The following is a 21,038-nucleotide window of genomic DNA, read 5'->3' as shown; positions in this document are numbered from 1 at the left end:
TAGTTCTCTTACAGTGAATCTGACTGATAACATGCATGTGGTACTTCAGGTGGTATGCTTCTGCTGTAGCTGGTGTGGTGGGAAGGGGAGATTTTTCTACCTTGCACAACCATGTTGCACAAGAGTTTTTAGTAGGGCAGGAAGCAAGGAGAGCTTTATCCAGCTGAAGTGGAAGGGGAACCAAGCTGTTTATTGGTGTTGGCCTGTCCTGGTTCCAACACCAGTTTAGCACCTCTGGAGACCCCCATGCAACTGACAGTCTTAATATAACACCTCATCTGGGTATGTTGCCCCAGCAGCATGACACCTTGCAGTACCTATACCTTGGGGGGATGCTTTGAAAAATCTGATGAAAGATGCTGCTTTTGGCCCAGGGCATTAAAGATTTCCCTGTAAAGCAAAGGATGTGGAGTAACCGCATTCCCTTTGTGTCCCAGGATCAAAATGTCATCAGTTTCTGTGGTGATGTCTGTACAGCTCTCAAGAACAGCATCAGGAGCACTGGCCATCTACCATCCTCATGACCAGCTCTTAATACCACACTAATCCATCTCTGCTCTGGGAATTGTGTCTTCCCTAGCCATCTCGGGGGCACAGAAATCTTTCCACGCTCACAGTTTGTATGGAGAGTGAACATGGTTTGGAAAGTAGCCTTAGGACACCCTCCAAAATGCAATGTGGACAGTAATCTCCACCTCTCGTGGCAAACAGTGGTAGTAGTGTCCTCTTCTAGACAGAGAGGCTGTGACTGTGAAGAGGAAAATGACAGAGAGCTGCTCAGATATAGGAGATGCAGGCACCACAGAGACACCTGAGAGAGAGCAGCCAGTTTTGCAGAGCACACTGCAAGTGCTGAACATTGCATCTGGGGGTCCACTTCCCCACTGAACAGTATGGGACAAATGCGGCCAAGAAGGCACTTGGAAGAATACCAAAAAGATCAAAGTTTCAAATATTTAAATGAAAGCATGGTGCCTTTCATTTCAGTGGGAGCTGGGGAGGAGGGGGCACATACACCAGATGAGGATTTGACCCTGAATTTGCAGCTTGGAAGAGTTACTTTGAGCGATGACTCACAGTTGTAAAGCTTCAGGAAATGTGTTAACAATTCCAAGGCTCTATGTAGGAGGCTGCATTCCTCTGAGCGTGAGATATGGCTACATGGAAATGACGGGTTATGCTGCTCTGCAACCTGACTCACAACTTGGCTTTGGCTCAGAGGAGGAGTCAGTCACCTACTGAAGATCCAGTCCCAGCAGGTGGGAGAGCAACACCGGGGGAGGAATGACGCTGTCAGGAGAACAAAAGACTTGCCACAGCATGGCTGGGAAGAAATAGCTGAGTGTGACAAATCCCCCTTTGGGGAGTGATAAAATAAATAGAAAGGGAGGGGAGGGGAAAAAAAGCTGGAAGCCTGGTGTCAAGGCCAAAGAAAAAGAACTGAGAAGTAGAGGTGGGGTAGAGCTGAACAAAATATGCAGGGGCTAAAAAATCCTGTTTAGGAGGATGCTGATTTGCAAATTTCAGTCAAATTCCCCAGCTAGCTCTGGCTGATAAAAAAAGACACATGGGGACACTGAGATGTTTCATGTCAGAGATTCTTCATTTGGCAGCTCAGAAGCATAGAAAGGGAAAGAGAGCATGGAGTTGGGTAGTGGTACCACTGCTTCTCTTTCCTATTGTGTCTGTTTAGTGGGAAATTCTGGGATTTTGAGAGTTTGAAACCAGAAGGAAAAGAAAGAGCTTTTAATTCAAAACACAATTGCTAAGGAGGTCCATGGAAATGTTTTGTTTTGATAGTATTGACGGGGGAGATGTGTTCTTGGGAAGTTTTCAACTGTAGAGAAGTAAAAGCTACTGACTTTGAGCTGGCCATTGCATGAGGTGAAAGGGACACTTTAACTCAGCACAAGCAAGCGCATCTGGGAAATAAAATTGAACAAGAACAGAAACCCAAACCCGCCCTAAGGGAAGCTGAGCCCACTGTGGTGGGTGAGGGGCTCCCTGAAGACCAGAGCACCCAGCCCAGGTGGGTGTGGGGTCAAGTAAATTAGCATCTTACCTCACACAGACTTGGAACTTCCCATCTGAGTATATAATTTAATGGAAGATGGTGTCTGCTTACCTCTTTTATCTGGCTCATCTTCTGCTCCTTCTGCAAGCTGCACACTTGCTTTTGGAGGCGCAGGTTGTGCTCCTGCAGCTGCCCAATCTTCTCAATCAGTTGGCAAATGTGTTCCAGGTATCCCAGACCAGATCCCAGGGCTTTGCTGTTACCTTGGTTCACCTGCAATGACAAGGCATCTTGGACCATGGAGTAAGAGCAGAGCAATCCTTACTAGCAGCTGGGAGCCCAGCACACTCAGAGTTGTGCAGGCTGTGGTAAAGACACTCAGGCTTCCTCTTGCAAGGGTTTTTGGTTATAGCCAGATCTAAGTTACAGTGTTGCTTGCTCACAGCTCTTTTCTGGACTACTCAGCCAGATGTGCCATCAGAGGGACTCTTCTGACTGATGACAGGCTGATGCAGAGGAAAACCTCATGACAGGCTGTTTCTAGTTCCACGTCCCATGCTAATTTTTGTCTTTTACTGGCCACAGGACCCTTACAAACAAATACAGTTCTACTGTGGGGTATAGATGGCTGGGGTTAGTATGGCTCACTTAGCCCATAGCCCTCAGTGCAAGTCACTTATGTGTACTGAGGGTGAGTTTGTCTCCTCCCCAAAGGCACATATCTGCAGGTTGCAGTTTTGCTGCTTTGTGACCAACTTGGGGGTACATTTTGTCTGCCTTTGGCAATCTGCAACTATTACAGCACAGCTGAACTTGGATCCTCATCGCTGGTGGGTCAGTAAGAGGGATGCGCGCCTGAACCAAGCTGCCAAAGTGAAAGAATATCTTTCCACTGGTCTTCAGCAGATCCCAGCTTACGTCCCTCATGCTACTTTCTCAGTCATTAAGAGATGCCTGAAGAAAGTCTGCAGGATCAAGCTTGCTGTCTGGCTATGGCAGGATATTCTGTACCACTGATCTCTCCACACCCAGGACCTGCAGAATCTCACTGCTGCTCAGCCAAGGGCAGTGCCAGAGACAGACAGTAATTATGTGGCAGAGGAAAGGCAACGGTGCTTCCCAGCCTCCTGCTCTGCACCTCACCATTTCTGGCCCCAGGACTTCTCTGTGTAGAGCAAGTGTCCTCTGCTGTGCCGTGAGCGGACTCTGCTGAACGTGCTGCTAACAAATAGATGCAGAGGCTCACTTCTACCTTGGTGCTGCCTGCTGATGTGCATGTGATATCAGTAAGTAAAACAAGCCTCGATCTTTACAAAAGCAGTGCTCTAAGTTTATCTTACTTCAAAAAATAAGTTCCCTCTACAAAAGCAGGAAGCTTACTCTGTCTCCTTTCCCACAACAATCTACATTTTTGGGGAAATGCCAGCTTCGGACTCTTCCTGTCTTTTCATTATATCAGAAAGCTCATGGTGTGTTCAAAAATAATCAACATCAGAATTTACTTCTTTTTAAACAAATGATGATACAATGTTATTTATAAATAGGTATTATTTATGTCCAGATGCTTTTGTGTCTGAGGCTGGGACAGAGAGAGGTCACATGAAATCATATGAAAAACTGTGATGACTCCAAGCCAACCAGTCATTCACATTCATGATTTTTATTTTCCTTTCGGGCAGAGCCTGCAGAAGTGGTGGCAAGACAAAGGTTACTCAGCCATAAAACTGAGTCCTCAGGGTGTCTGTGCAGTGGGAAGGGGCACGGTTCTAAGACCCCCAGGGAGAACAAAGCCCATGTGGTACCTGCTGAGAAAAGCTTGAATCAAATGCACTATAACCAACATATCTGAAAGCAGCTAGGGATTTTGGGGTGCCCAGCTTCAGAAGCATGATTTTCAGAAAGTACATGAGTATTAGCGTCTGAAAATCTGGGCTTTTTTTTTAAGCTGTCCTAAAACGGGTAGTCAAAAGTTCCTCATTCTCCTTGACAATGTAGGCTTTCTGCCACTTTGTACCATCTTTTTGCACATTTAACAACTCCCCTTTCTGCCAGTTTGCTGTTGCATGTGTATATTCCCTATGGAGACAGTGAGACAAATCCAAACCCCTTTTATAACTGTAGAAACACAAGGGAAGACTACAAGGGACAGAGGAGCTCCTGGAAAAGAGGATAAAGTAAAACATTTGGCTGTAACATCAGGATTGGGGAGAGAGTATGAAGCATTTGACTGTCACCTCTTTCAGGCAGGAACCCTCTTTTTTTTCCATATTTGTCCAGTGCTTAATATTCCAAGGTCCTGCTTTGTGTTCATGTCTGCTAGGTTTATAGGGCAAAAAGGGCAGGGGAGGAGAAGAGAAGGTGCGGCTGATTTCCACTGCTCTGTGCTTAGGCCTGAAGGCACTTGAAAGCAAAGAGAAAATCTGGCTTTTAGCAAAAGTTAGAGAGAACTTCCAACTCCTGAGAATAAATACTAGTCCCCAGAAAATGAGAGGGAAAAGCTGTAGAGCAGTTGCTCCAAGTCTTGGGGCAGGGTGGATTTACCCCTGTAGAGGACCTAAACCAGACTGAAGGTTGGACCCAATACGCTGGAGGTATGCTGGAAGCCCCTGTTTCACAGCCATCCTTCAGAGGCTGCTCAGGGCAGGCAGTTTGGGCTATTTAATAGGAAATTAATTTGCATTTTATTGAAGTGATCCCAGCAACTGCAAAGAGCAAAAGGCAAATGAGGCAGTGCCTGCCCATCCCTGCAGGGCCAGCCACCTCCGTGGTCAGCATGCAAGGGTAAAAGTTTTTAAGGGGAGTGCTTCGCCTTGCTTGCCCTGCCACAAGGCCCACTGGCATCAGGATTGCTTGGATATGGCAGGCATTCGATACAGAAAATTTGTGTAATTCAGCTGGTTGCCCCTGAAACAGTTGCTCAGAGAGGGCCTCTCCAGGGACCCTTCCAGGACTTTCTTTTCTATAGACTGGAAATACCTAAACAGCCCTCACTATCTTCTGGTCATGCCCCATGCAGCATAGAACCTGCTCTGTCACATTCTGGTCTAAATATTTTCCTCTCAGCACCTGTGAGAGAGTTTTATGCTAGCAGTGGATGGTGAGCAACCATAGGAAAGCTGCAAATGTTTTCCAGGACGAGTATCTTTCAGTCTCTGTCCTCCCAGTTGAAGCTTTCCAAAACATTCACCTAATGGGACTGAAATTTTTCCCATTCCCCACATGGGGATTGTCAAATAGTACTGGAACAAAAGCCATGTGCCCATTTCTGAGTTGATGAAACCTATGAAGAAGGAAAAAACATCTCATCCACTTCTTTGAAGGTGAAGATGCAGAGGATCAGACAGACACAATTTGTGAATCAGATGATTAAAGTTGCACTAAGAAAGTAAAAACATAATGTATAAATAGGTGCCAGACTTTGCTTTCAGGTACATCAGACTGAACCAGACCCTCAGCTGCAAGAAAAGGAATCCAAGGCTCTTGGCTATACTATGCTGAGTTATTCCCACTATGGTTTTGACACTGTGGCATTAAGGTGCCCTACACTGACTTTACACCCATGTAACTAAAAAGTGATCTGTGCCCTTGTGAGAGCTCACTTAATGAAGTTTTGGGGACAGGTTTTCAGTACATGTATCCCTGCTCAGCTGGCAATAAACCATCACAGTTGTGCTGGCCCACAGATTTCTTAGGAAGCTTAAAAATACAGGATCAGCATCTGCACTGGGAACTTTGGCTTATCTAGAGCCCTCCAGTCAGTATTTTGACTGGTATAAAAATCACATTTTTTCCTCTGAAGCCACCAGAGTCGCACAGGCGGGAGCCTATCCCTGTGTGTATGTGTAACATCGTGCTCACTGCAGCATCTGAGCACTACAAAGGTTTGAAGTTCAGTGCGAGCTGCAAGAGAGACGGTTGTTTTCAAGCCTCTTGTCCAATTGAAGTATAATCAAAATCTGCATTTCTGATCATCTAATCAGCACTTTGTCCTGCCTCATTTCAGCCATGATCTGTTACTTTGGTGCATGTGATGGGCTTTTCTTCAATTGGGCTCAATGGAAAACTGTCCTGGGCTGGACCTGGCAGTAGGAGCTGAAGCTGATGGGCAGGACTAGCTCGCAGGCGAAGCTCTTTTCATTCATACAAGAGCTTGCTGATGTTCCTTGCAGTGACTTAGGTTTCTGCGTTTCATGCAACGCTCTTTGCTTTCTCTTGTGGATAGTTTTGAGTTATACCATGCTCCATCCTTCCATAAATCCCTCACTGCCCGCTCCCACTGTGTTAGCGTGGCCAGTATGGAGGCAGTATGGTCACTGCAGAGAGTCAAGGAATGTAATTACAAACCTCCCATCATGGGCTTGGAGCAACTGATTAGTGACGCCACAGGCTCAGTGGGAAGCATTTGTCACTGGAAGCTGACAGCACCAAAAGGCTTGTGAATAACAGGAAAGAGCGGGATCGTGCGGTATATTTCTGACGGCTCCACCCTGCCGTCCAGGAGGGGCTGCGCTTGCTGATAGCTTCTGGTTTCCTCCGAGCGGCACGCACAGGCTACGCGCCTGACGGTCACAGGTTGCCCTATCCTTCCCCTGAACCGTACCACTCTCTGCAGAGAAGTATTTTGATTGCTTCGACCCAGGATAATTAGAACTATGTGAATAATGGGGTTTTTTTCATTTAATGAGATCAATGCTCCCACCCTCTCTCTTCTTCTAGGGGTATGGGCTGACTTTAAATGTAAACTTTATGGAGAATGAGGAAGTGTTTGCAAAGCAAAAGCATCAAAAGCTATGTATCTTCAAACTGACCCCAAACATTTAATTTGGCTTAAAAGGAAACGGTTTTATTTAGGCTTCAAAGTTCTTTCACTTGTTGTTTGACAGCTTCCACTTTCTTTCATCTTTCTAAATGTAGGCAAATTTCAAAATAACGACGGTTCAAAACAGAAGATCAAAAAGCTTTGTTTAAGAAATGCCAGACTGAAATGATTTGATGTATATTTTCAGCCAAAGCCATTCACCAAATGAATCAAACAGTCATAACATTTGGTCGTTTCCAGTCTCTCTTTTTCAGCATTTTCCTTCCTGTTCTCTTGGAAGTGGCCTCAGCAGTGAGGAAGGCCGGGATGACATCAAGGCACATCCTCATCCAGCCCATGAATCCTTGCTCAGCTGTGGTGTGCTGGCAAGCACAGTGCTGTTGGCATTGCCACAGCCAGCTGGGCTGGGGAATCTCAACTGCTCTCCTGTTACTTGAAAGTTATATTCCCAAAACCAGCAACAGAACTGAGGAAGTCATTGTGCCCTATAATTAAATAATGCTCTTACTTGGCATTAAATAGAGATGCAAGAGTGCTTATACTGGCTTATATCAACATGAATTAATGCAGCAGGAATTGATTCAATGGAACAATTTGGTTTGCCATGGTTTTTGCCAAGCAGAGTGGGAATACCCTGTAATGGCTTGCTATCTTTCAGACAACATTGATTGCATTTCCAGGGGTATCTGAGTCCCTGAGATGACATCAGGCCAGACAGGAGATTGGCTCCTAAGTACCATGTTGTACTTTGGACAGGTTACAGGCAAATGTGAAAACCACAGAGTAAGCCTGGAGCAGAGCCTCAGCTGGGGTGAACCAAGATGCATCCGTCAGCTGTATGGGCAGATGATCATCTGGACGTCGTTTCTGAGTGGGTCTCACTCTGTCCTGTCGTTGTATGACAGTGAGGACAGGACAACCCTGTGCAGGTTTGGCAAGGGCAGAAGGCTCTGCAGCTGCAGGAGGCTGTCCCTGCGCTCTGAGGCACACAGCACAGCAGCAGCTGCAGGGCTGTGCAGCAGCCATGGGCATTTCTTGCCCCAGTCAGCTTGGGTGCTACCTGGTATCCCAGCAGTTTGAAGAGCGCTGCTCTCCGGATACAGCAGCCTGGAGGTGCTCTCTGAAGAAGGACAAACTTCCCCAGCACCTAGGTCACAGCTGTATTTATACAGCTCGAAAAACAAACAAAGAAAAGTGCTCTGGGGCACAAAGCTTTAGCATTCAGGCAGTGAGGATATTAAAAAGGAGGGGAGATAAGCCACCAAGAGCTTCATTTCCTCTTCAGCTTCTTTCTAATTTATTCTCTTGTTTATTTAAATGCTCTGCTTTGGGAAACTGAGGCTCCATTTCACAAAGGATTTAAAGGAATTTCACAGGCAGCCAGAGCTGTCAGACAAGACCAAGCTGGCTGCAAACCCTCTGGAATGTGACAGAGAATTCAGGTAAATTTTTGTAAAGTCTGCTTGTGGTCAAAGTCTCCTGCTCTGGTCCTTTCTTGAATTCTCTGCCAAAAGGCCAGGTTGCTAACTGTTTGGGAACTGTGCAAAATAGGCATGTCTTCTGCCGCGTGTGAGAGAGCTCTGGGGAGGAAGAAGCTGTTAAGCTGGATTGGGTGTTGCTTGTATTGCCTCGATATGCAACGCTAATGGAGATGGGCCATCTCTGACCTTCCTCGCTGCTTGGGAGGATTTGGCATGCTGGAGAGGAAGGCCATTGCCTCATGGTTCAGGGCCTGGGCAGAGAGGTCATGGTGAAATTATGTGCACAGCACACAGTACTTGTCACTTGGCTTCCTCCCACCCATCTCCCATTCCAATTCATCAAACTATTACCGCCCCAAAAAGAAATCCCTGTTATGCACTGTTTGACGTTTTTGGTGTGTCTGTGTGACCCTCTTCACCTAGTGTGACCTTCTCCTTTCCCTTTGCTCATGGGGCACTTTGGTCTGTCTCTCTGTCAAGAATCAGCTCCCTCCTCAGTTAGATCTTTCCTTTGCTGGTTCATGGAAGCCACCGCAGTGGGCAGGCAAAGCAGCAATCTGTCTCCATGTTGGCAGCATGGGGCTTCAGGCAAAGCACTGTGGTGAGCACTTGCCAGCATCCACTATGGGAGAAGGTGCATGGAAGGGCTTTTTATTCTCCTGTCAGCGGCACAGTGTACCCAGCAAGAGGGAAAAGAGGGAGTCTGGAGTGGGACAAACTGCTGAAACTATGTCTTTGCAGTTTGGTCCATCACAGCTGTGCTGGCGAGTTAAAATGTGATCTCCATCTCCAGCCCAGCAAAGATTTGAATTTGTGCATTAGCTCCTTGCTCACTCATTATTTCAGAGAGCTGGCTCAAGAGGACAGGACAGGCCTGGACAGGAATGAACTACCCCTTAGACAAGTTCTTTCCAAATTTCGGCACCCCAAGAGCAGTCCAGCTGTTCCCAGGAACAGGAATAACCTGACCTTGAAAAAGAAACTATGTTCTGATCCCCATCCCATGTATCAGAGGATGATGACTAACTTCACAATCTTCGTTTTAAGACCAGAATCAAGTCCATCCTCTAATCTAGGGCTTTTTGAAACATCAGATCTCCATGAGCCATTAGTCATCCTTACCCAGACCGGATAGATGTAAATTACTTCAGAATTTTACTGCTATAAAAAGAGCTCTTAAAAATCAATTACCAGTATTTGCTGCTTACAGCAGTTTCAGGGGAGATTTTCTAACTCACTCAGATGTGTCCTAGTTTGTGACAAACAATAGGACTTGAACCCTGACTGAAGTGTTTGGACAGGCCTAGCTCTAAGACTCAGTTTAGGTGTTTCTTACCTCACTCAGTCTACAGCATTCATCCATGTATTCATCCAGACTGTCGCTTGTGGCATACTTCTTCAGCTGATGCCCATGGATCTGAAGGTCTTGCATGCTGCCAAAGTTCTCTGGGAAATTGTCAGCAATTGTCTTTGGTTCTTCTATGGGACCTGGGGTGGGAAGAGTGCTTTTTCTGGGAAGGTCCGTCTCTGGGGTAGGTTCCTTTTCCAGAGATTGCCTTTCGCTCTGGTCAAAATGTTTATCATGACTTTCTTCCTGAGGGACACTGAAATCTTCAAGGGAAGCTGCAGGACCCTGCACAGCATCTGCCTCCTGGCTGTAGCACTCAGCTTCCTTTTCGCTCTCTGGATCTTGGTGGCTGACGTTTCTGGCACGCTCTTTACATGTTCTCATTATCAGATGGTCAATTTCTGGAGAAGAAGAGGTGCTAAGCATGCCCGAGTCACAAAATGAGTCTCTGCTGTGAAGCACAAAGCTCTTCTCTGAACCCGTTGGTGTTGATGGAGAATTAGCCCCACTTGGCAATTCAACCCCCGAGTCCTCGGATTCAAATTTGGAGAATCTGTGGAGTCGGCACTTGGACTCGAAGGCGCTGAGGTCAGGCAGCGTAGCTACATAGTCTGTGCTTGCTGGAGCATCTGCATAGTCTGGATCTGCCGGTGCAGCTGCTGCATTCAACTTTCCCTGGCAGTCTGGTGGGAGGCTGGTGTCGGGGAGATGGGACTCTTCCGTGCAGGCTGTGTCAGCTGGAGCCTCTGGAATTAAACCTGGGTTTTGAATTCCTTCATTGCTCAGTATCTTCATATGTGTTAGCACGACTTTGTCCTCAGCAGGTGGGCTCTTCTTGCCTGCTTAAAAGAGAACAAGTAGAAGGTCACAAGGGGCTGCAAAACTCAATGTATAGTGCATCCCCTGAGGGACGTGAAATGTAAAACTGTCTATAGAAAGGTGGTAGAGGGGGGCAGCCCTAATTTGTTTTTCTTGAGCTATATGAAGCTTTCTTGTAGGCTTTGCTACACCAGAAGTGTTGTGTTTCGTAGACCTGGAGTCCTTCAGGGGGAGTCATAAATGCACACAGAGTTCTGATTTAGTTAGGTAGAAAACAACACATGTAGCCAGATAACTTTTTAGTGATTACCTGCATACAGACGCAGAGAAGTACGTGTTCTTTCACCGTGATAGACATTACATTAAGGCTAAAATATTTCCTCTGGTTAAATATATTCTGAACCAGCAGAAAAAAGGGTAAAATGAAATCCATCTTTCTGCAGACTGAAGTGAATTTGGGATGGCAACAAGCAATTTGCAAACTGTTTGGTATTCTCTGCACACATACAGGTAACGAAAAGCAAGTACTGATAGGAAAAGCAAATGAGGCACTGTAGATTTTTTCACTCCCTGTATGATTTTAGCTATGAAGTAATTTCTTTAAATGAACTTTTTCTTTGTGAAGAGAAAGGATATGGAGGCAGCTTTGTTCATGGGCTTTTTGCACACGGACAAAGACGACTTGTTTTCACATCACAATTATTTCACAGGGTAATGTGGTAGAACAGTCTCTGGATGAAAAGTTGATCTACAGGAGTTGAAGATCTGCCCCCAGGTTTTCTTACTGTTTTTCTGATTCTAGCATTTCACAGTGCAGACTTCTGGTTCACACTGGGATGAGAGCTATGTGAAAGCTCTGCATCCATCCTTTAGCGAACTGCAAATCTCAGCTCCAAATCCATCTGTTCATGGATTTGGGATCAGGAATTGCTGCAGCACAAAACTTCAGTTTCTCTTCCTTATTTGTGCCTGACCAGAGCACCTCAGAGGGCTACAATGCATACACTTTTCAGGATATCTTACTTCCTACTTCATTTCCTTTCATTCCCCCCTCACTTCCTTCCTTTTCGCCTGACATCAAACCAGCAGCTGCTTCGCAAACTCACTCCTGGTAACGTAACTATCCCTAAGTAGGCAGAGAAGCCTGGGTTCCCTCGTTAGCAGTTGAGTGGGGAGAGCTCTACTGTGCAGTCCTCCTTCACAGCAACCCAGAAAACTTTGTTTCAGAAATAACCTGTTTTCCAGCCTTCTCTCCTCCAGCTTGCTTTCTGCAATGTCCACAGACAAAGGAGACTTCTACTCATTAAGGCCAAGCTAGCTATTACATGAATCATTTTCTATTTTATTTAAATTCCTTCTATTTGATCTTGAGAATTTCTTGGGATAGCACTGCAACATGCCCTGTTTCTGTGCATAGGCAGCCATAGATTTAGTATTTTACACTGGATTTTCAAAAAGGCTGTGGGTGATAAACAATCCCAGCTGATGGGCTTTTATGGCACTTGGGCACATAGTGCTTATAGCCCCTTATGGAAGATCTTGTTTATCATATACAGAATTGCAACTGCCTCCATTGGCAGGATTCACAGACGTCTCTCCACTGTAAAGAGCCACATTTGGGACAGTCAGCGCCAGACCATCAGCAATGCAACACCAGTACATTGCTGTGGTGGGGGGACAAGAGAAAGACATTGCCCACAGAAATAGGACAGGAAATCTCATCAGGAGCTGCCTGTGCTGGTCTGGGTAACAGCCCTTCCACTCTTGGGATAAGCATGAACTGAGGACAAGGAAGAGGGACCTTGGTTTGCAGCTTCACACACAGCAACACACCACCTGTAAGAGGGAGCTCAGTGCCAGGTCTTGGAGGGAGGAGGTGGAGCTAAGTCGTTACTGATTTGGAGTGAAGAGGATCTACCTGCTCAGCTGTAAACATCTCTCTCAGCAGCGAGAGGCAAAGCGTTTTATCTGCATGAAAAATAGAAGGCTAATAGGCTCTTCTGATGGCATCACCACCCCAGATGGCACAACAAAACCACTGAGAGTCAAGAGGAGAGCAGTTGTGTTGCTGTACCTTCTTTTTAAAAACAAATCATACAGCTGTCACTTTTACCAGGAGTTACTATATGCAATGGTAGTCCCTTCCCGCAGACTCTGATTGCCTTCACTTATTAATCAAGCCATGCTTTCCCTTGATTGGAGACTCTCTCACTGTCTTTCAATCTGCCCCTTTTTTTCTTGCTTTACCAGTTTCACCCTGGCCTACACAAGTATTTCTTTGTCTGAAATCAGGAAGCAGAGTATCAAAATGAGGTCTTGCTGCTTACAGAAGAATATGTCAGATACTTTAATTCCTATTTTTTATGACTACAAAAGCTACAACATGTAGCGGAAAGTTTGGCTGGGGTAGAGAAAAAAATAAAAAAGGAGATGAAATCTCTGACCCCCTGTGTGAAGGCCCCTCGATGCCAACAACTCCAGCGCTGAGAAAGGTCTGTGCTGTGGACAACACGATCCTTTGCTCTCGCCATCCCGTGGTCACTAGCAACATCAAATGGTTTCACAACAATTTCTTGTTTATCTGTTCTAGGCTGCAAACCATTGGTCTCGGCACTGACAGGTCCTAGTAACCACAGTGTTTGAGCATTTCTGATTTATCCTCCCAACCCCTTGCAATGATGCAAAACGATATCATCCCCGCTACCACAAGTTCGGAATGGATGCAAAGGTGGCAGGATTTTGCAACACACTTAGGCCCCTCATTCTCATTCATTCAATGATTCTTTCCCATGGTCAATGAGGTCATCTGTGCTACAGCAGAAAGATCTCCCATGATTAAGGCGGTGACCTGAAACTCAAGTTTTTCTTGCTGCACCTCACTGAAGGAATAGTCTCTTCTTCCTCTCTGTTAACTGGGTTATGGAAACTAAACCATGGGGCTTCCAAAACGCAGATTGTTTCTGCTACAGATCTTGAAAGAGGCATACAAAAATGCTCAGCTCTTTCAAGCATATTGCCAACAAACACCAGAATGGTGCAATTAAAGCTCATCTGTGCAATTACAAAAAAAAAAAGTGAGCCTGACCCTCAGCTGCTATAAATTAGCTCATTACCAGGGCCCCTAACAGAGTTGTGTCAGCTAATTCTGGCTGAGGACTTGGCCTGTAAGTGCCTTGTACAACAACAATACTAGGGGCCCAGAGCAAAGCAGGGAAGATGGATTCCTGCCTGGCACTTAGAGGGAGTGTGCTGCAGGGGTACAGTTACAGTGCTGCATGGAGGCTTCTGAAAGGAGGTGTGAAGAACTTCAGAGAACTGAACAGCGGCATTAAGGTTGGTAAAATGTATTTACACGTGCTGGAGGCCAGCCAGGTTTGACAGTGCTGCTCCTGGGAAACAAGCCAAGATATTTTTTGTTGCTGTTATTTTTTGTTTCCTTTCCCCTGGATTGGTTTTTGGCACCCCTTCTGGGGTAGGGGTAAGGTACTAAAAGACGCTGCTTTCAGAGAGCTGGCTGGGACACTGGTATGGCAGCAGGGAAGTGAATGGAGTTGTGTGTGTATGCTTAGGAATCAGTATAGCTTCCTGCAGCATCTTTGGCAGACCCGGGCTAAACGTTGTCTCAGGTTAACTTGTGCTACTTGCCTAGTAGCCCTTTTAAGGGTTATATGGCTCTGTAATCACAGTAGACATAAACAGGGTTACCTGGGCTGCAATGTAAGCCTGTAACTGATGGTGACTGATTATGTGTAACCTTAGGCAAGTTGCTGGACTTCCTGCGCCTGTACAGTCGGAGAATAAGACTGCTTTCCATCTCACAGGGAGGTGGTAACAGTGAACTAGCTAATATCTGAAGGTAATTGGTAGGGAGCAAAAGGAATTGATGCTTCCCAGCTAAGTCTCTAGAATTTTGCTTTGCTTTGTTTCCAAATTGCTTTCTAGGATACGTCTCTGTTGGCAGTTAGCAAAGCCTAGCAGGGAAACTTAAATCCTTCAGAGGTGAATACCCTCCCATCAACTGCTGTCCCAAGGCTTTCCTTTCCTTGGAGTTTTAAGTGCAAGTGTACTTTTCCTGTTCCACAATAACTAGCAGCTGGCAGGGCACAGCCTAGTGTGTTAATATAGAGATTCCTGACCTGAGGAAGGAGGGTGGATAGCTAAACATGAAATTGCTTTCAAGCAGTTTCTTTATCCCAAGTAAGTTGCATGCACGAGATGCACTCAAACAACTGCCCAGGCAAAACTCCCAGGCATTCCCAGTCCTGTCCAGGCCCAATTCCTGCAAAAGCTCCCACCTTTCTAGTAAACCAAGCCAAAGTCTATATTCAAATCCCCATGCTCCAAAGCACTGAAATCCAGGTCCAGTTTTTTCTTTTTTGCATCTATGCCTGTGGCTCACAGCCACATTTTACTAGCAATTCCTTCAGTGCAAGCCCTGTTAAGCTCTGTTATGTCCCTGAGAGGGGTCCTTGGCCTCTGATGCACTGACTCGAGTGCCATAGCATGTGGTCTTCTGATGCATCTGGCTAATGAAAATACTGGTGGTGGGAAGAGGCCAGGCTGGCAGTGCAATGAGTGCTGCTTATGGCAGTACAGAGCTATACCATACAGTGCTGCCCTGTGCTGCTCTCCTCCCTTCTGGTCTGTACCCACCCATCTTCTCAAAATGTTCATCCTGATTTGTAGGCTGCTTGGCATGGGGAGAGTTTCTGTTGAACATGTACACAACAACTGGCACAACTGGAGCCAAAGCTTTGCTTGTCTCCATTTGCTATTGCGTTACAAATGATAGCAGCACTAGAGCCATCGCAGCCCTCTGCTTGTCCCCAGAGCTGCTGCAAGGTTCATGTGCACAGTGAACCCATCCCTGGTGGGTGGTGCTGGCAGGGTGGCAATCCCAGGGAAAGTCCAGAGATGCTCAGAGTGCTTATTCCTCTCCCCACACCTGTCTACCACAAGACGTGCAACACCCTCTAGCTTTAAGTCCAGAAGACCAGTACCTTACAACTGTAGTGTGCCACAAGAACAAAGCACCAGAAACAAAGGGCATCACCAATGACTTGGGTTGCTGGAGTAGCAGGGATTTTTGCACAGCTGCCCTGCAAAGGAAGACCAAATCAAACCCCATCATTCCTACCAGTCTGCTTAGCCCCAAGCACAGGAGCGAGGTACACATGCAAAGCCCCAGAAAAGGTTTTTCAGCATCTCGGAGGACCCGCACAGCCTGCCTAGTAACTCCTCTCTAGCTCCAGCTGTGCCAAGGATTAAATCCTGTGCCATGCAGGACAGGTTCTGTGGTGGGGCTGTGGCCTCCAAGTAACAGACTAAGAGATGATCATCAGCTTTTGAAGAATCATTAGGCAGCAGTGACTAGTGAGCTGGAGTCAAACTCATGACCTAGAAATGAAACACTGCCTCTCCTATTTAGTCCTTGCATTCCCTAATTTTCTTCCTTCCTTTACAAAAAGTCTCCCTTTTAGTCCTCTCGCTGTGACACATTCTCTAATGCTACTGGCAGTACAGCTCAGGTGGTATTTCCCTTTCACTGTGAAGAGGGGATTTTTTTTTTTTTTTCTCACCAATGATGAGGTCTCAATTTCCCAGCATTTAAGAGAAAAGGGGTCACTTCCTTTCTGAAACAATAGGCATTTTTCGCTGCTGAGTCTTCCCCCATATGTGCTGAGGGGTGTGGCTGGGTGGTGGGGCTGAGCTGGCACCTTCTTCTCAGCACTAGCCCACCCGCTGGCCCCCATGCAGAGCACACAGGAGCAGTGTTATTTTCCTAGCTGGGCAATGGCTGTCCATTCCATAACCCTGTGAGCACAGGGAGTCATTGCATGGTCAGGACCCCAATACTTAGAAGAATTGGATTACTCTCATGCTGCCAAAAAACCCAAAACAGCCCAACAAACAAACAACCCCCACCTAAAAAACCCCAGCAACCACTACCAATTGACCCTTGGGGAGGGAAATCTATCTCCACAGAGCTTTGCCATGGACTTCCATGGAGTGAGGATCTCCCCACCTCCTGCTGCTTTACAGGCCTGCTGAAGTCCTGATGCCAGTCCTGGAGATGGCAGGGGTGCTGCTTGGCACCAAGTTTCTGGAGACATCTTGCCTTTCAAGCAAAGCTAGTCTGTGAGCATGCTGCTGTATCTTGCGCTGCCCAATCTGAGTAAGGGCTTCTCCTAAACAATTAGGACAGTCATGAGCATAAGAATTCCATAAAGCTCCCCTTAGAAAAGGCCTTGTGTCTTCAGTGCACCAGTTACAACCTCTATCTGCAACATCAGAAACTTGTGAAGGCTTGAAAATGACTGTCATAGAAATGCTGTTTTTTTTTTTTTTACTGGAATTGTGACTGAAAAATTCACATTTGCAGAGGAACACACTCCCAGGTGGTAACTGAATATTTTCATGATAGACCCAATTCTCAAAATTTCAGTTTATCCATCGGGGAACTGAAATGCTTGTGGATTTCACAGGAATATATATACAATTTGATTTGCTTGAAATGTTGAATGCAAAGGAATAATTATGACAAAGCTAAGATCTCAGATGGTCCTTGAACAAAAAGCACAAAGTTCTTGAATCATTTGGTTCCAAGGTGCTCACCAGTTTCACTGTTAGTTAAGTGTGTGAAGTTCCTCCAGATGATAGTTTGGTAATATAATGTGACCAGAAATGTTATAGATCCCTCATAGCTGCAGCTGGTAATGATAAATCCAATAAAATAGGTGCTGAGAGAAAGATAACAGGGTTCAAGGACTCTGATTGAAGAGGCTTTCATTGCTTTAATTCATATGTTTTAGAAGAGGAGGAGATAATTATAGCTCTCTTCAGGCATTTGAGGAGGAATGAGAGGGAGATTGATTGTTTACTGATGGATATAGTTGGGTGAACTAAAGAGGAAATGGATTTCCAAGCAGAGAGGCCACTTGACATTTTTACAGCTTGATTCTAGTCATTCCAAGTGACCTGTGAAGTTTTCAAAACAGAGTGACAGGTCTGATAGATTAGTGACCTCTGGCAGAAAGTCCGGGCACACAGCTGGTCCCCACAGACCACCTGGTTTATTGGAGTTACTTGTGTAGGCTGGCAGTCACCAGTTTTTAGACCAACACTTGACCTTGTGCATAGCACCAGCTGAAGAGCCTCTCCCACTCATTACTACATTTACCCTGCAACTTATTTCTTTGGATATATAGCTCAGTGGGAAAACCAGTCCAAGGATAACTTTGGTGCACAAGGATCAGTGCCCAAGTCCTCCCTACTCTGCAACGTAACTGATCCTGGGGTGGGGGGCAGGCTCAGCTCCCAGAGTCACCTATGGTGCTTATTTGTGAGACTTTGTCAGGGAGGTGACAGTTCTCACTGAAGACCTGCAAATCCTTCTCACTGGAAATTCCTGTGTGCTCCTTCAGGAGAAAGGTTCAAAACATTAAGTAAAGAAAATAGTGCTTTCATGAGCAGCCCTGTATAATAGCAAAAGATTATTTGGCACACAGTCCACTAATGTGTCTGAGCAGAAAATGAAAACAATGGAAACAAATATACCACACCTTGGCAAAAACTGTCTATTTTAGGAGATCTTTCCTTGCCCATCTGACTTACAAGCTGCCTCATGTCGCAAAGGAGTATTCAGCCAGAAACAAACTAGGATACAGGAGGCCCTTTGCAAGGATGGAACTCGCCCCCCAGGGATGACAGGTATGTAGTAATTCAGGTTTTATTGCCTATAATAGGCTTGCATAAACAACTGTTCAATAGCCCCACAGATCAAAGCCATTAAGACCCCAGTGCTTCAACTGAAGCCGAAGAAACTCATGAATTGTATCAGAAAGGTCACTATTAACCCATTTTTCATGTGCAGTCATTGCAGTCCCTAGGCAAAACCCCAGAGAGCTGCTTCTGCTCAGATGAGGTAGCAGTGGGCAGGTGTAACCATACTCTTTGGTATGTCTGAAACATTTTATGGTTGTAATGAGTGGTGACAATTTTGGAGTTTGTTGCTCTTGCTGAGGCCCCACAAGGACCTTGGTGAGATGACGAGGAGGAAGAGGTGGTGATGCAGGACTCTGTAGCTGCAGTAAACCGAACTTGCTGATGTAAGAGGTCCTGCCACCCCGATACTTCTGCTCTAACAGGCCCCCCCCAGGAGGGGGGGGGAAGATCCAGCCTATAACCCTGTTATTGAGCTATCACTCTAAAAAAAAAAAAAGTTTTGTTCAGTTTATATTCTCTATCTTAAGCTGCATTTGGAGATACAACTTTAAAGTCCCTGCCACAAAGCTTGCAAGAAACAGTATATTCTTGGTTCTTTCTGAGTAGAGATGGCGTCCAAACCAGGACACAAAAAATATTTGGTGCCTCTTTCCAGCAGAGGTGATCAGGGAGCATTGTCCCTGTTTCTTACTTGTAGACATTCTAACTGAATCTCTTTTTTGATTCCTCAGTGCTCTTTAAGTCTGTTCCCCCACCAAAGCTTCCATCTACCCCTATGACAATACTGCTGTGTCTGGGTGATGAGGGACACTTCCATATGGAAGAGCAAGCTTCCTTTCCCCTCCTAGCCCTGCCATCAGGCTTGCACTATATAGCTTGGGGGAAACAAGTTCATGGTCAAATTGCATCCAGGGGAAAAAAAAAAATAGCTGTTTCCACCATACTGTAAAATGGCATCTCTTCAAACACTCTCCACTTCTTGTGGTGATGCTGGAGTGCTCTTGCAGCAGCACTGCTCTAGAGCCCTCTGCATCGTTAGGTAAATGTGGTCTCCAGACCAAACCCAGGCAGACCAACATGCTTCAGCAACCCTTGCTAGCAGGGTGTCCAGCAGTTACCTGCTCGGGCACCTCAGAGAAGCTCCAGCTCACACTGAGCTCTGAGTAGCTGCCCCAGAGCAGGAGACCTGGCAAGTACAATCCCAGCAGTGGGTGCCTGAGTGGATGCCCATGAATATGGCAGCTCTGGTGACTCTGCAGGAGCTGCCTGTGCTGCAGCAGTCCTAGGAGGCAGAAGTTCAGCATCCAGACAGGAAGCCATACCCCAGGGGAGGCATAATCATTCCAACACAGTGGTTTGCAACATCTTTATCATCCTCCTGTTGCACAGCACGCTACACTTGGACTTTGGCAAACCCTGTCTGTAGCCACCTCCATGCCAAGCAACCCAACCCAGTGCAGTGATGTTAATGGAGACAGAAACTGCAGATCTCACTTACCGCTGGTACAAGCCAAGCTGAAGGGTGAACAGGGATGCTAAGGGGATTCTGCTACTCAGGGCTTGTGATCTCAAAGCCTGCAGCACTGGCTAAGGAATAAAACATACCAGACCCCTTGTGCCTGAAAAAGGCAGTCTGAGACCACATCATTTGTTTTGACAACAGTCTTATAAAATTACAAGTCATCTGCTGTAGGTTGATAGCTGCCTTCCCTGCCTGGGTCACCTCATCTGCCCAGAGCAGGAGGGAGCAAATAAAACCTCTCAAACTCAGGATAATCCCCGTTGGAGGGGGACGTACCAGCCCCGAAAGCGACCCGATATCCATCGCCAGTGCAGCGATCGGCTGAGGGCAGACCCGACCCGCCTCACGTTGGTGACAACCCGAGCAGTGCCGGCGGGACGACGTGGGATGCTGATCCCCCGTTTCACCCGCCCCGCTCCCCCCCTCGGCAGGTCGCCCTCCTTCACGCACAGACCGCTCGGAGTCACAGCGCTCCCGCCGTTCCCTCCCAAGCCGTTCCACGCTTACAAATGCAAAATAAACCCGTTTTAAGAGGAAAACAAATCTGTTGCTAAAGCGCGATCCTTCCCCCCTCCGGCCCCGGGGCAGGAGCTGACCGGCCGGAGGCTGAAGCGGGGGGGGCTTATTGCAGCCTTACCTGCCTGGGGGCAGAGGCAGCCGGAGAGCAGGGAGCGCAGCATGGGGCCGGGGCCGGGGCCGGGGCGGCAGCGGTGCGGCGCGGCGCGGGCAGCCCGTCCGGCGGGGCCGGGGAGCGGGGCGGGCCGGGCTGGGCTTGCCCTAAGCACCGTCTGCGCGGCCGCGGAGGGGAAGGAAGGGGGTGGCGGAGGAGCGGGTTTGGGGAGGTGTGCCGGCAGCCGCCGGCTGGCCCCGGGGGGGCGGCGGGACTCACCTCTCCTCCAGGGCGCCCCCAGGGTGAAGCTCCGGTGCCAGCTGAACATCCCGGCAGCAGCCGCCCTCAGGGGCGGGCGGGGGACGGGGGTGCCATCGCCGCCGGCCCTCCCCGGGATGCTGCGCGTCCCCCGGCGGGCGAGCGGGGCCCGGGCTAGGGCATGGCGGGGCGGCGGGGGCAGCGCGCAGCTCTGCCGGCGCGGAGGCTGCGGAGCGGCGAGCGGGCGCCCGGCCAGCAGTGACTTATAAAGGGAGCAGCCCAGAGGAATGCATCTCCTTTGGCTGATAAGCCGGGATGACTGGAGGGGTTTGAACTACCTTTGCAACCCCCGGAGGAGAGAGGGGGAGAAAGGAAGAAAGGGACGGGAGAGAAGAAAAAAATATTTCAGCACTTGCATAATGTCAATAAACAACCCCCCTCT

General features: G+C 47.3%; 1 protein-coding gene across 2 annotated transcripts in view; it reads right to left on the bottom strand.

The window, feature by feature from the left end:
- The window catches only part of LOC104261795 (uncharacterized), a 32,497-nt gene extending 11,804 nt beyond the window's left edge, over nucleotides 1-20,693 (bottom strand). Inside the window, exons 1-3 of one of the 2 annotated variants that reach the window (XM_059821178.1) lie at nucleotides 20,618-20,693; nucleotides 9,651-10,504; nucleotides 2,126-2,287 (exon numbers count right to left, since the gene is read on the bottom strand). In XM_059821178.1, the coding sequence (XP_059677161.1) occupies nucleotides 2,126-2,287; nucleotides 9,651-10,504; nucleotides 20,618-20,666 (1,065 nt within the window). In that variant the 5' untranslated portion in view covers nucleotides 20,667-20,693. The remainder of the gene's footprint in view (nucleotides 1-2,125; nucleotides 2,288-9,650; nucleotides 10,505-20,617) is intronic. The other variant, XM_059821179.1, reaches the window with a different exon arrangement.
- Between the last annotated feature and the right edge of the window lie 345 nt (nucleotides 20,694-21,038).

Source organism: Gavia stellata, chromosome 9 (genome assembly GCF_030936135.1).
Source record: "Gavia stellata isolate bGavSte3 chromosome 9, bGavSte3.hap2, whole genome shotgun sequence".
NCBI lineage: Eukaryota > Metazoa > Chordata > Aves > Gaviiformes > Gaviidae > Gavia > Gavia stellata.
The sequence above is the reverse complement of the archived record's forward strand: the minus strand, read 5'-3'. Positions and strand labels throughout refer to the sequence as shown.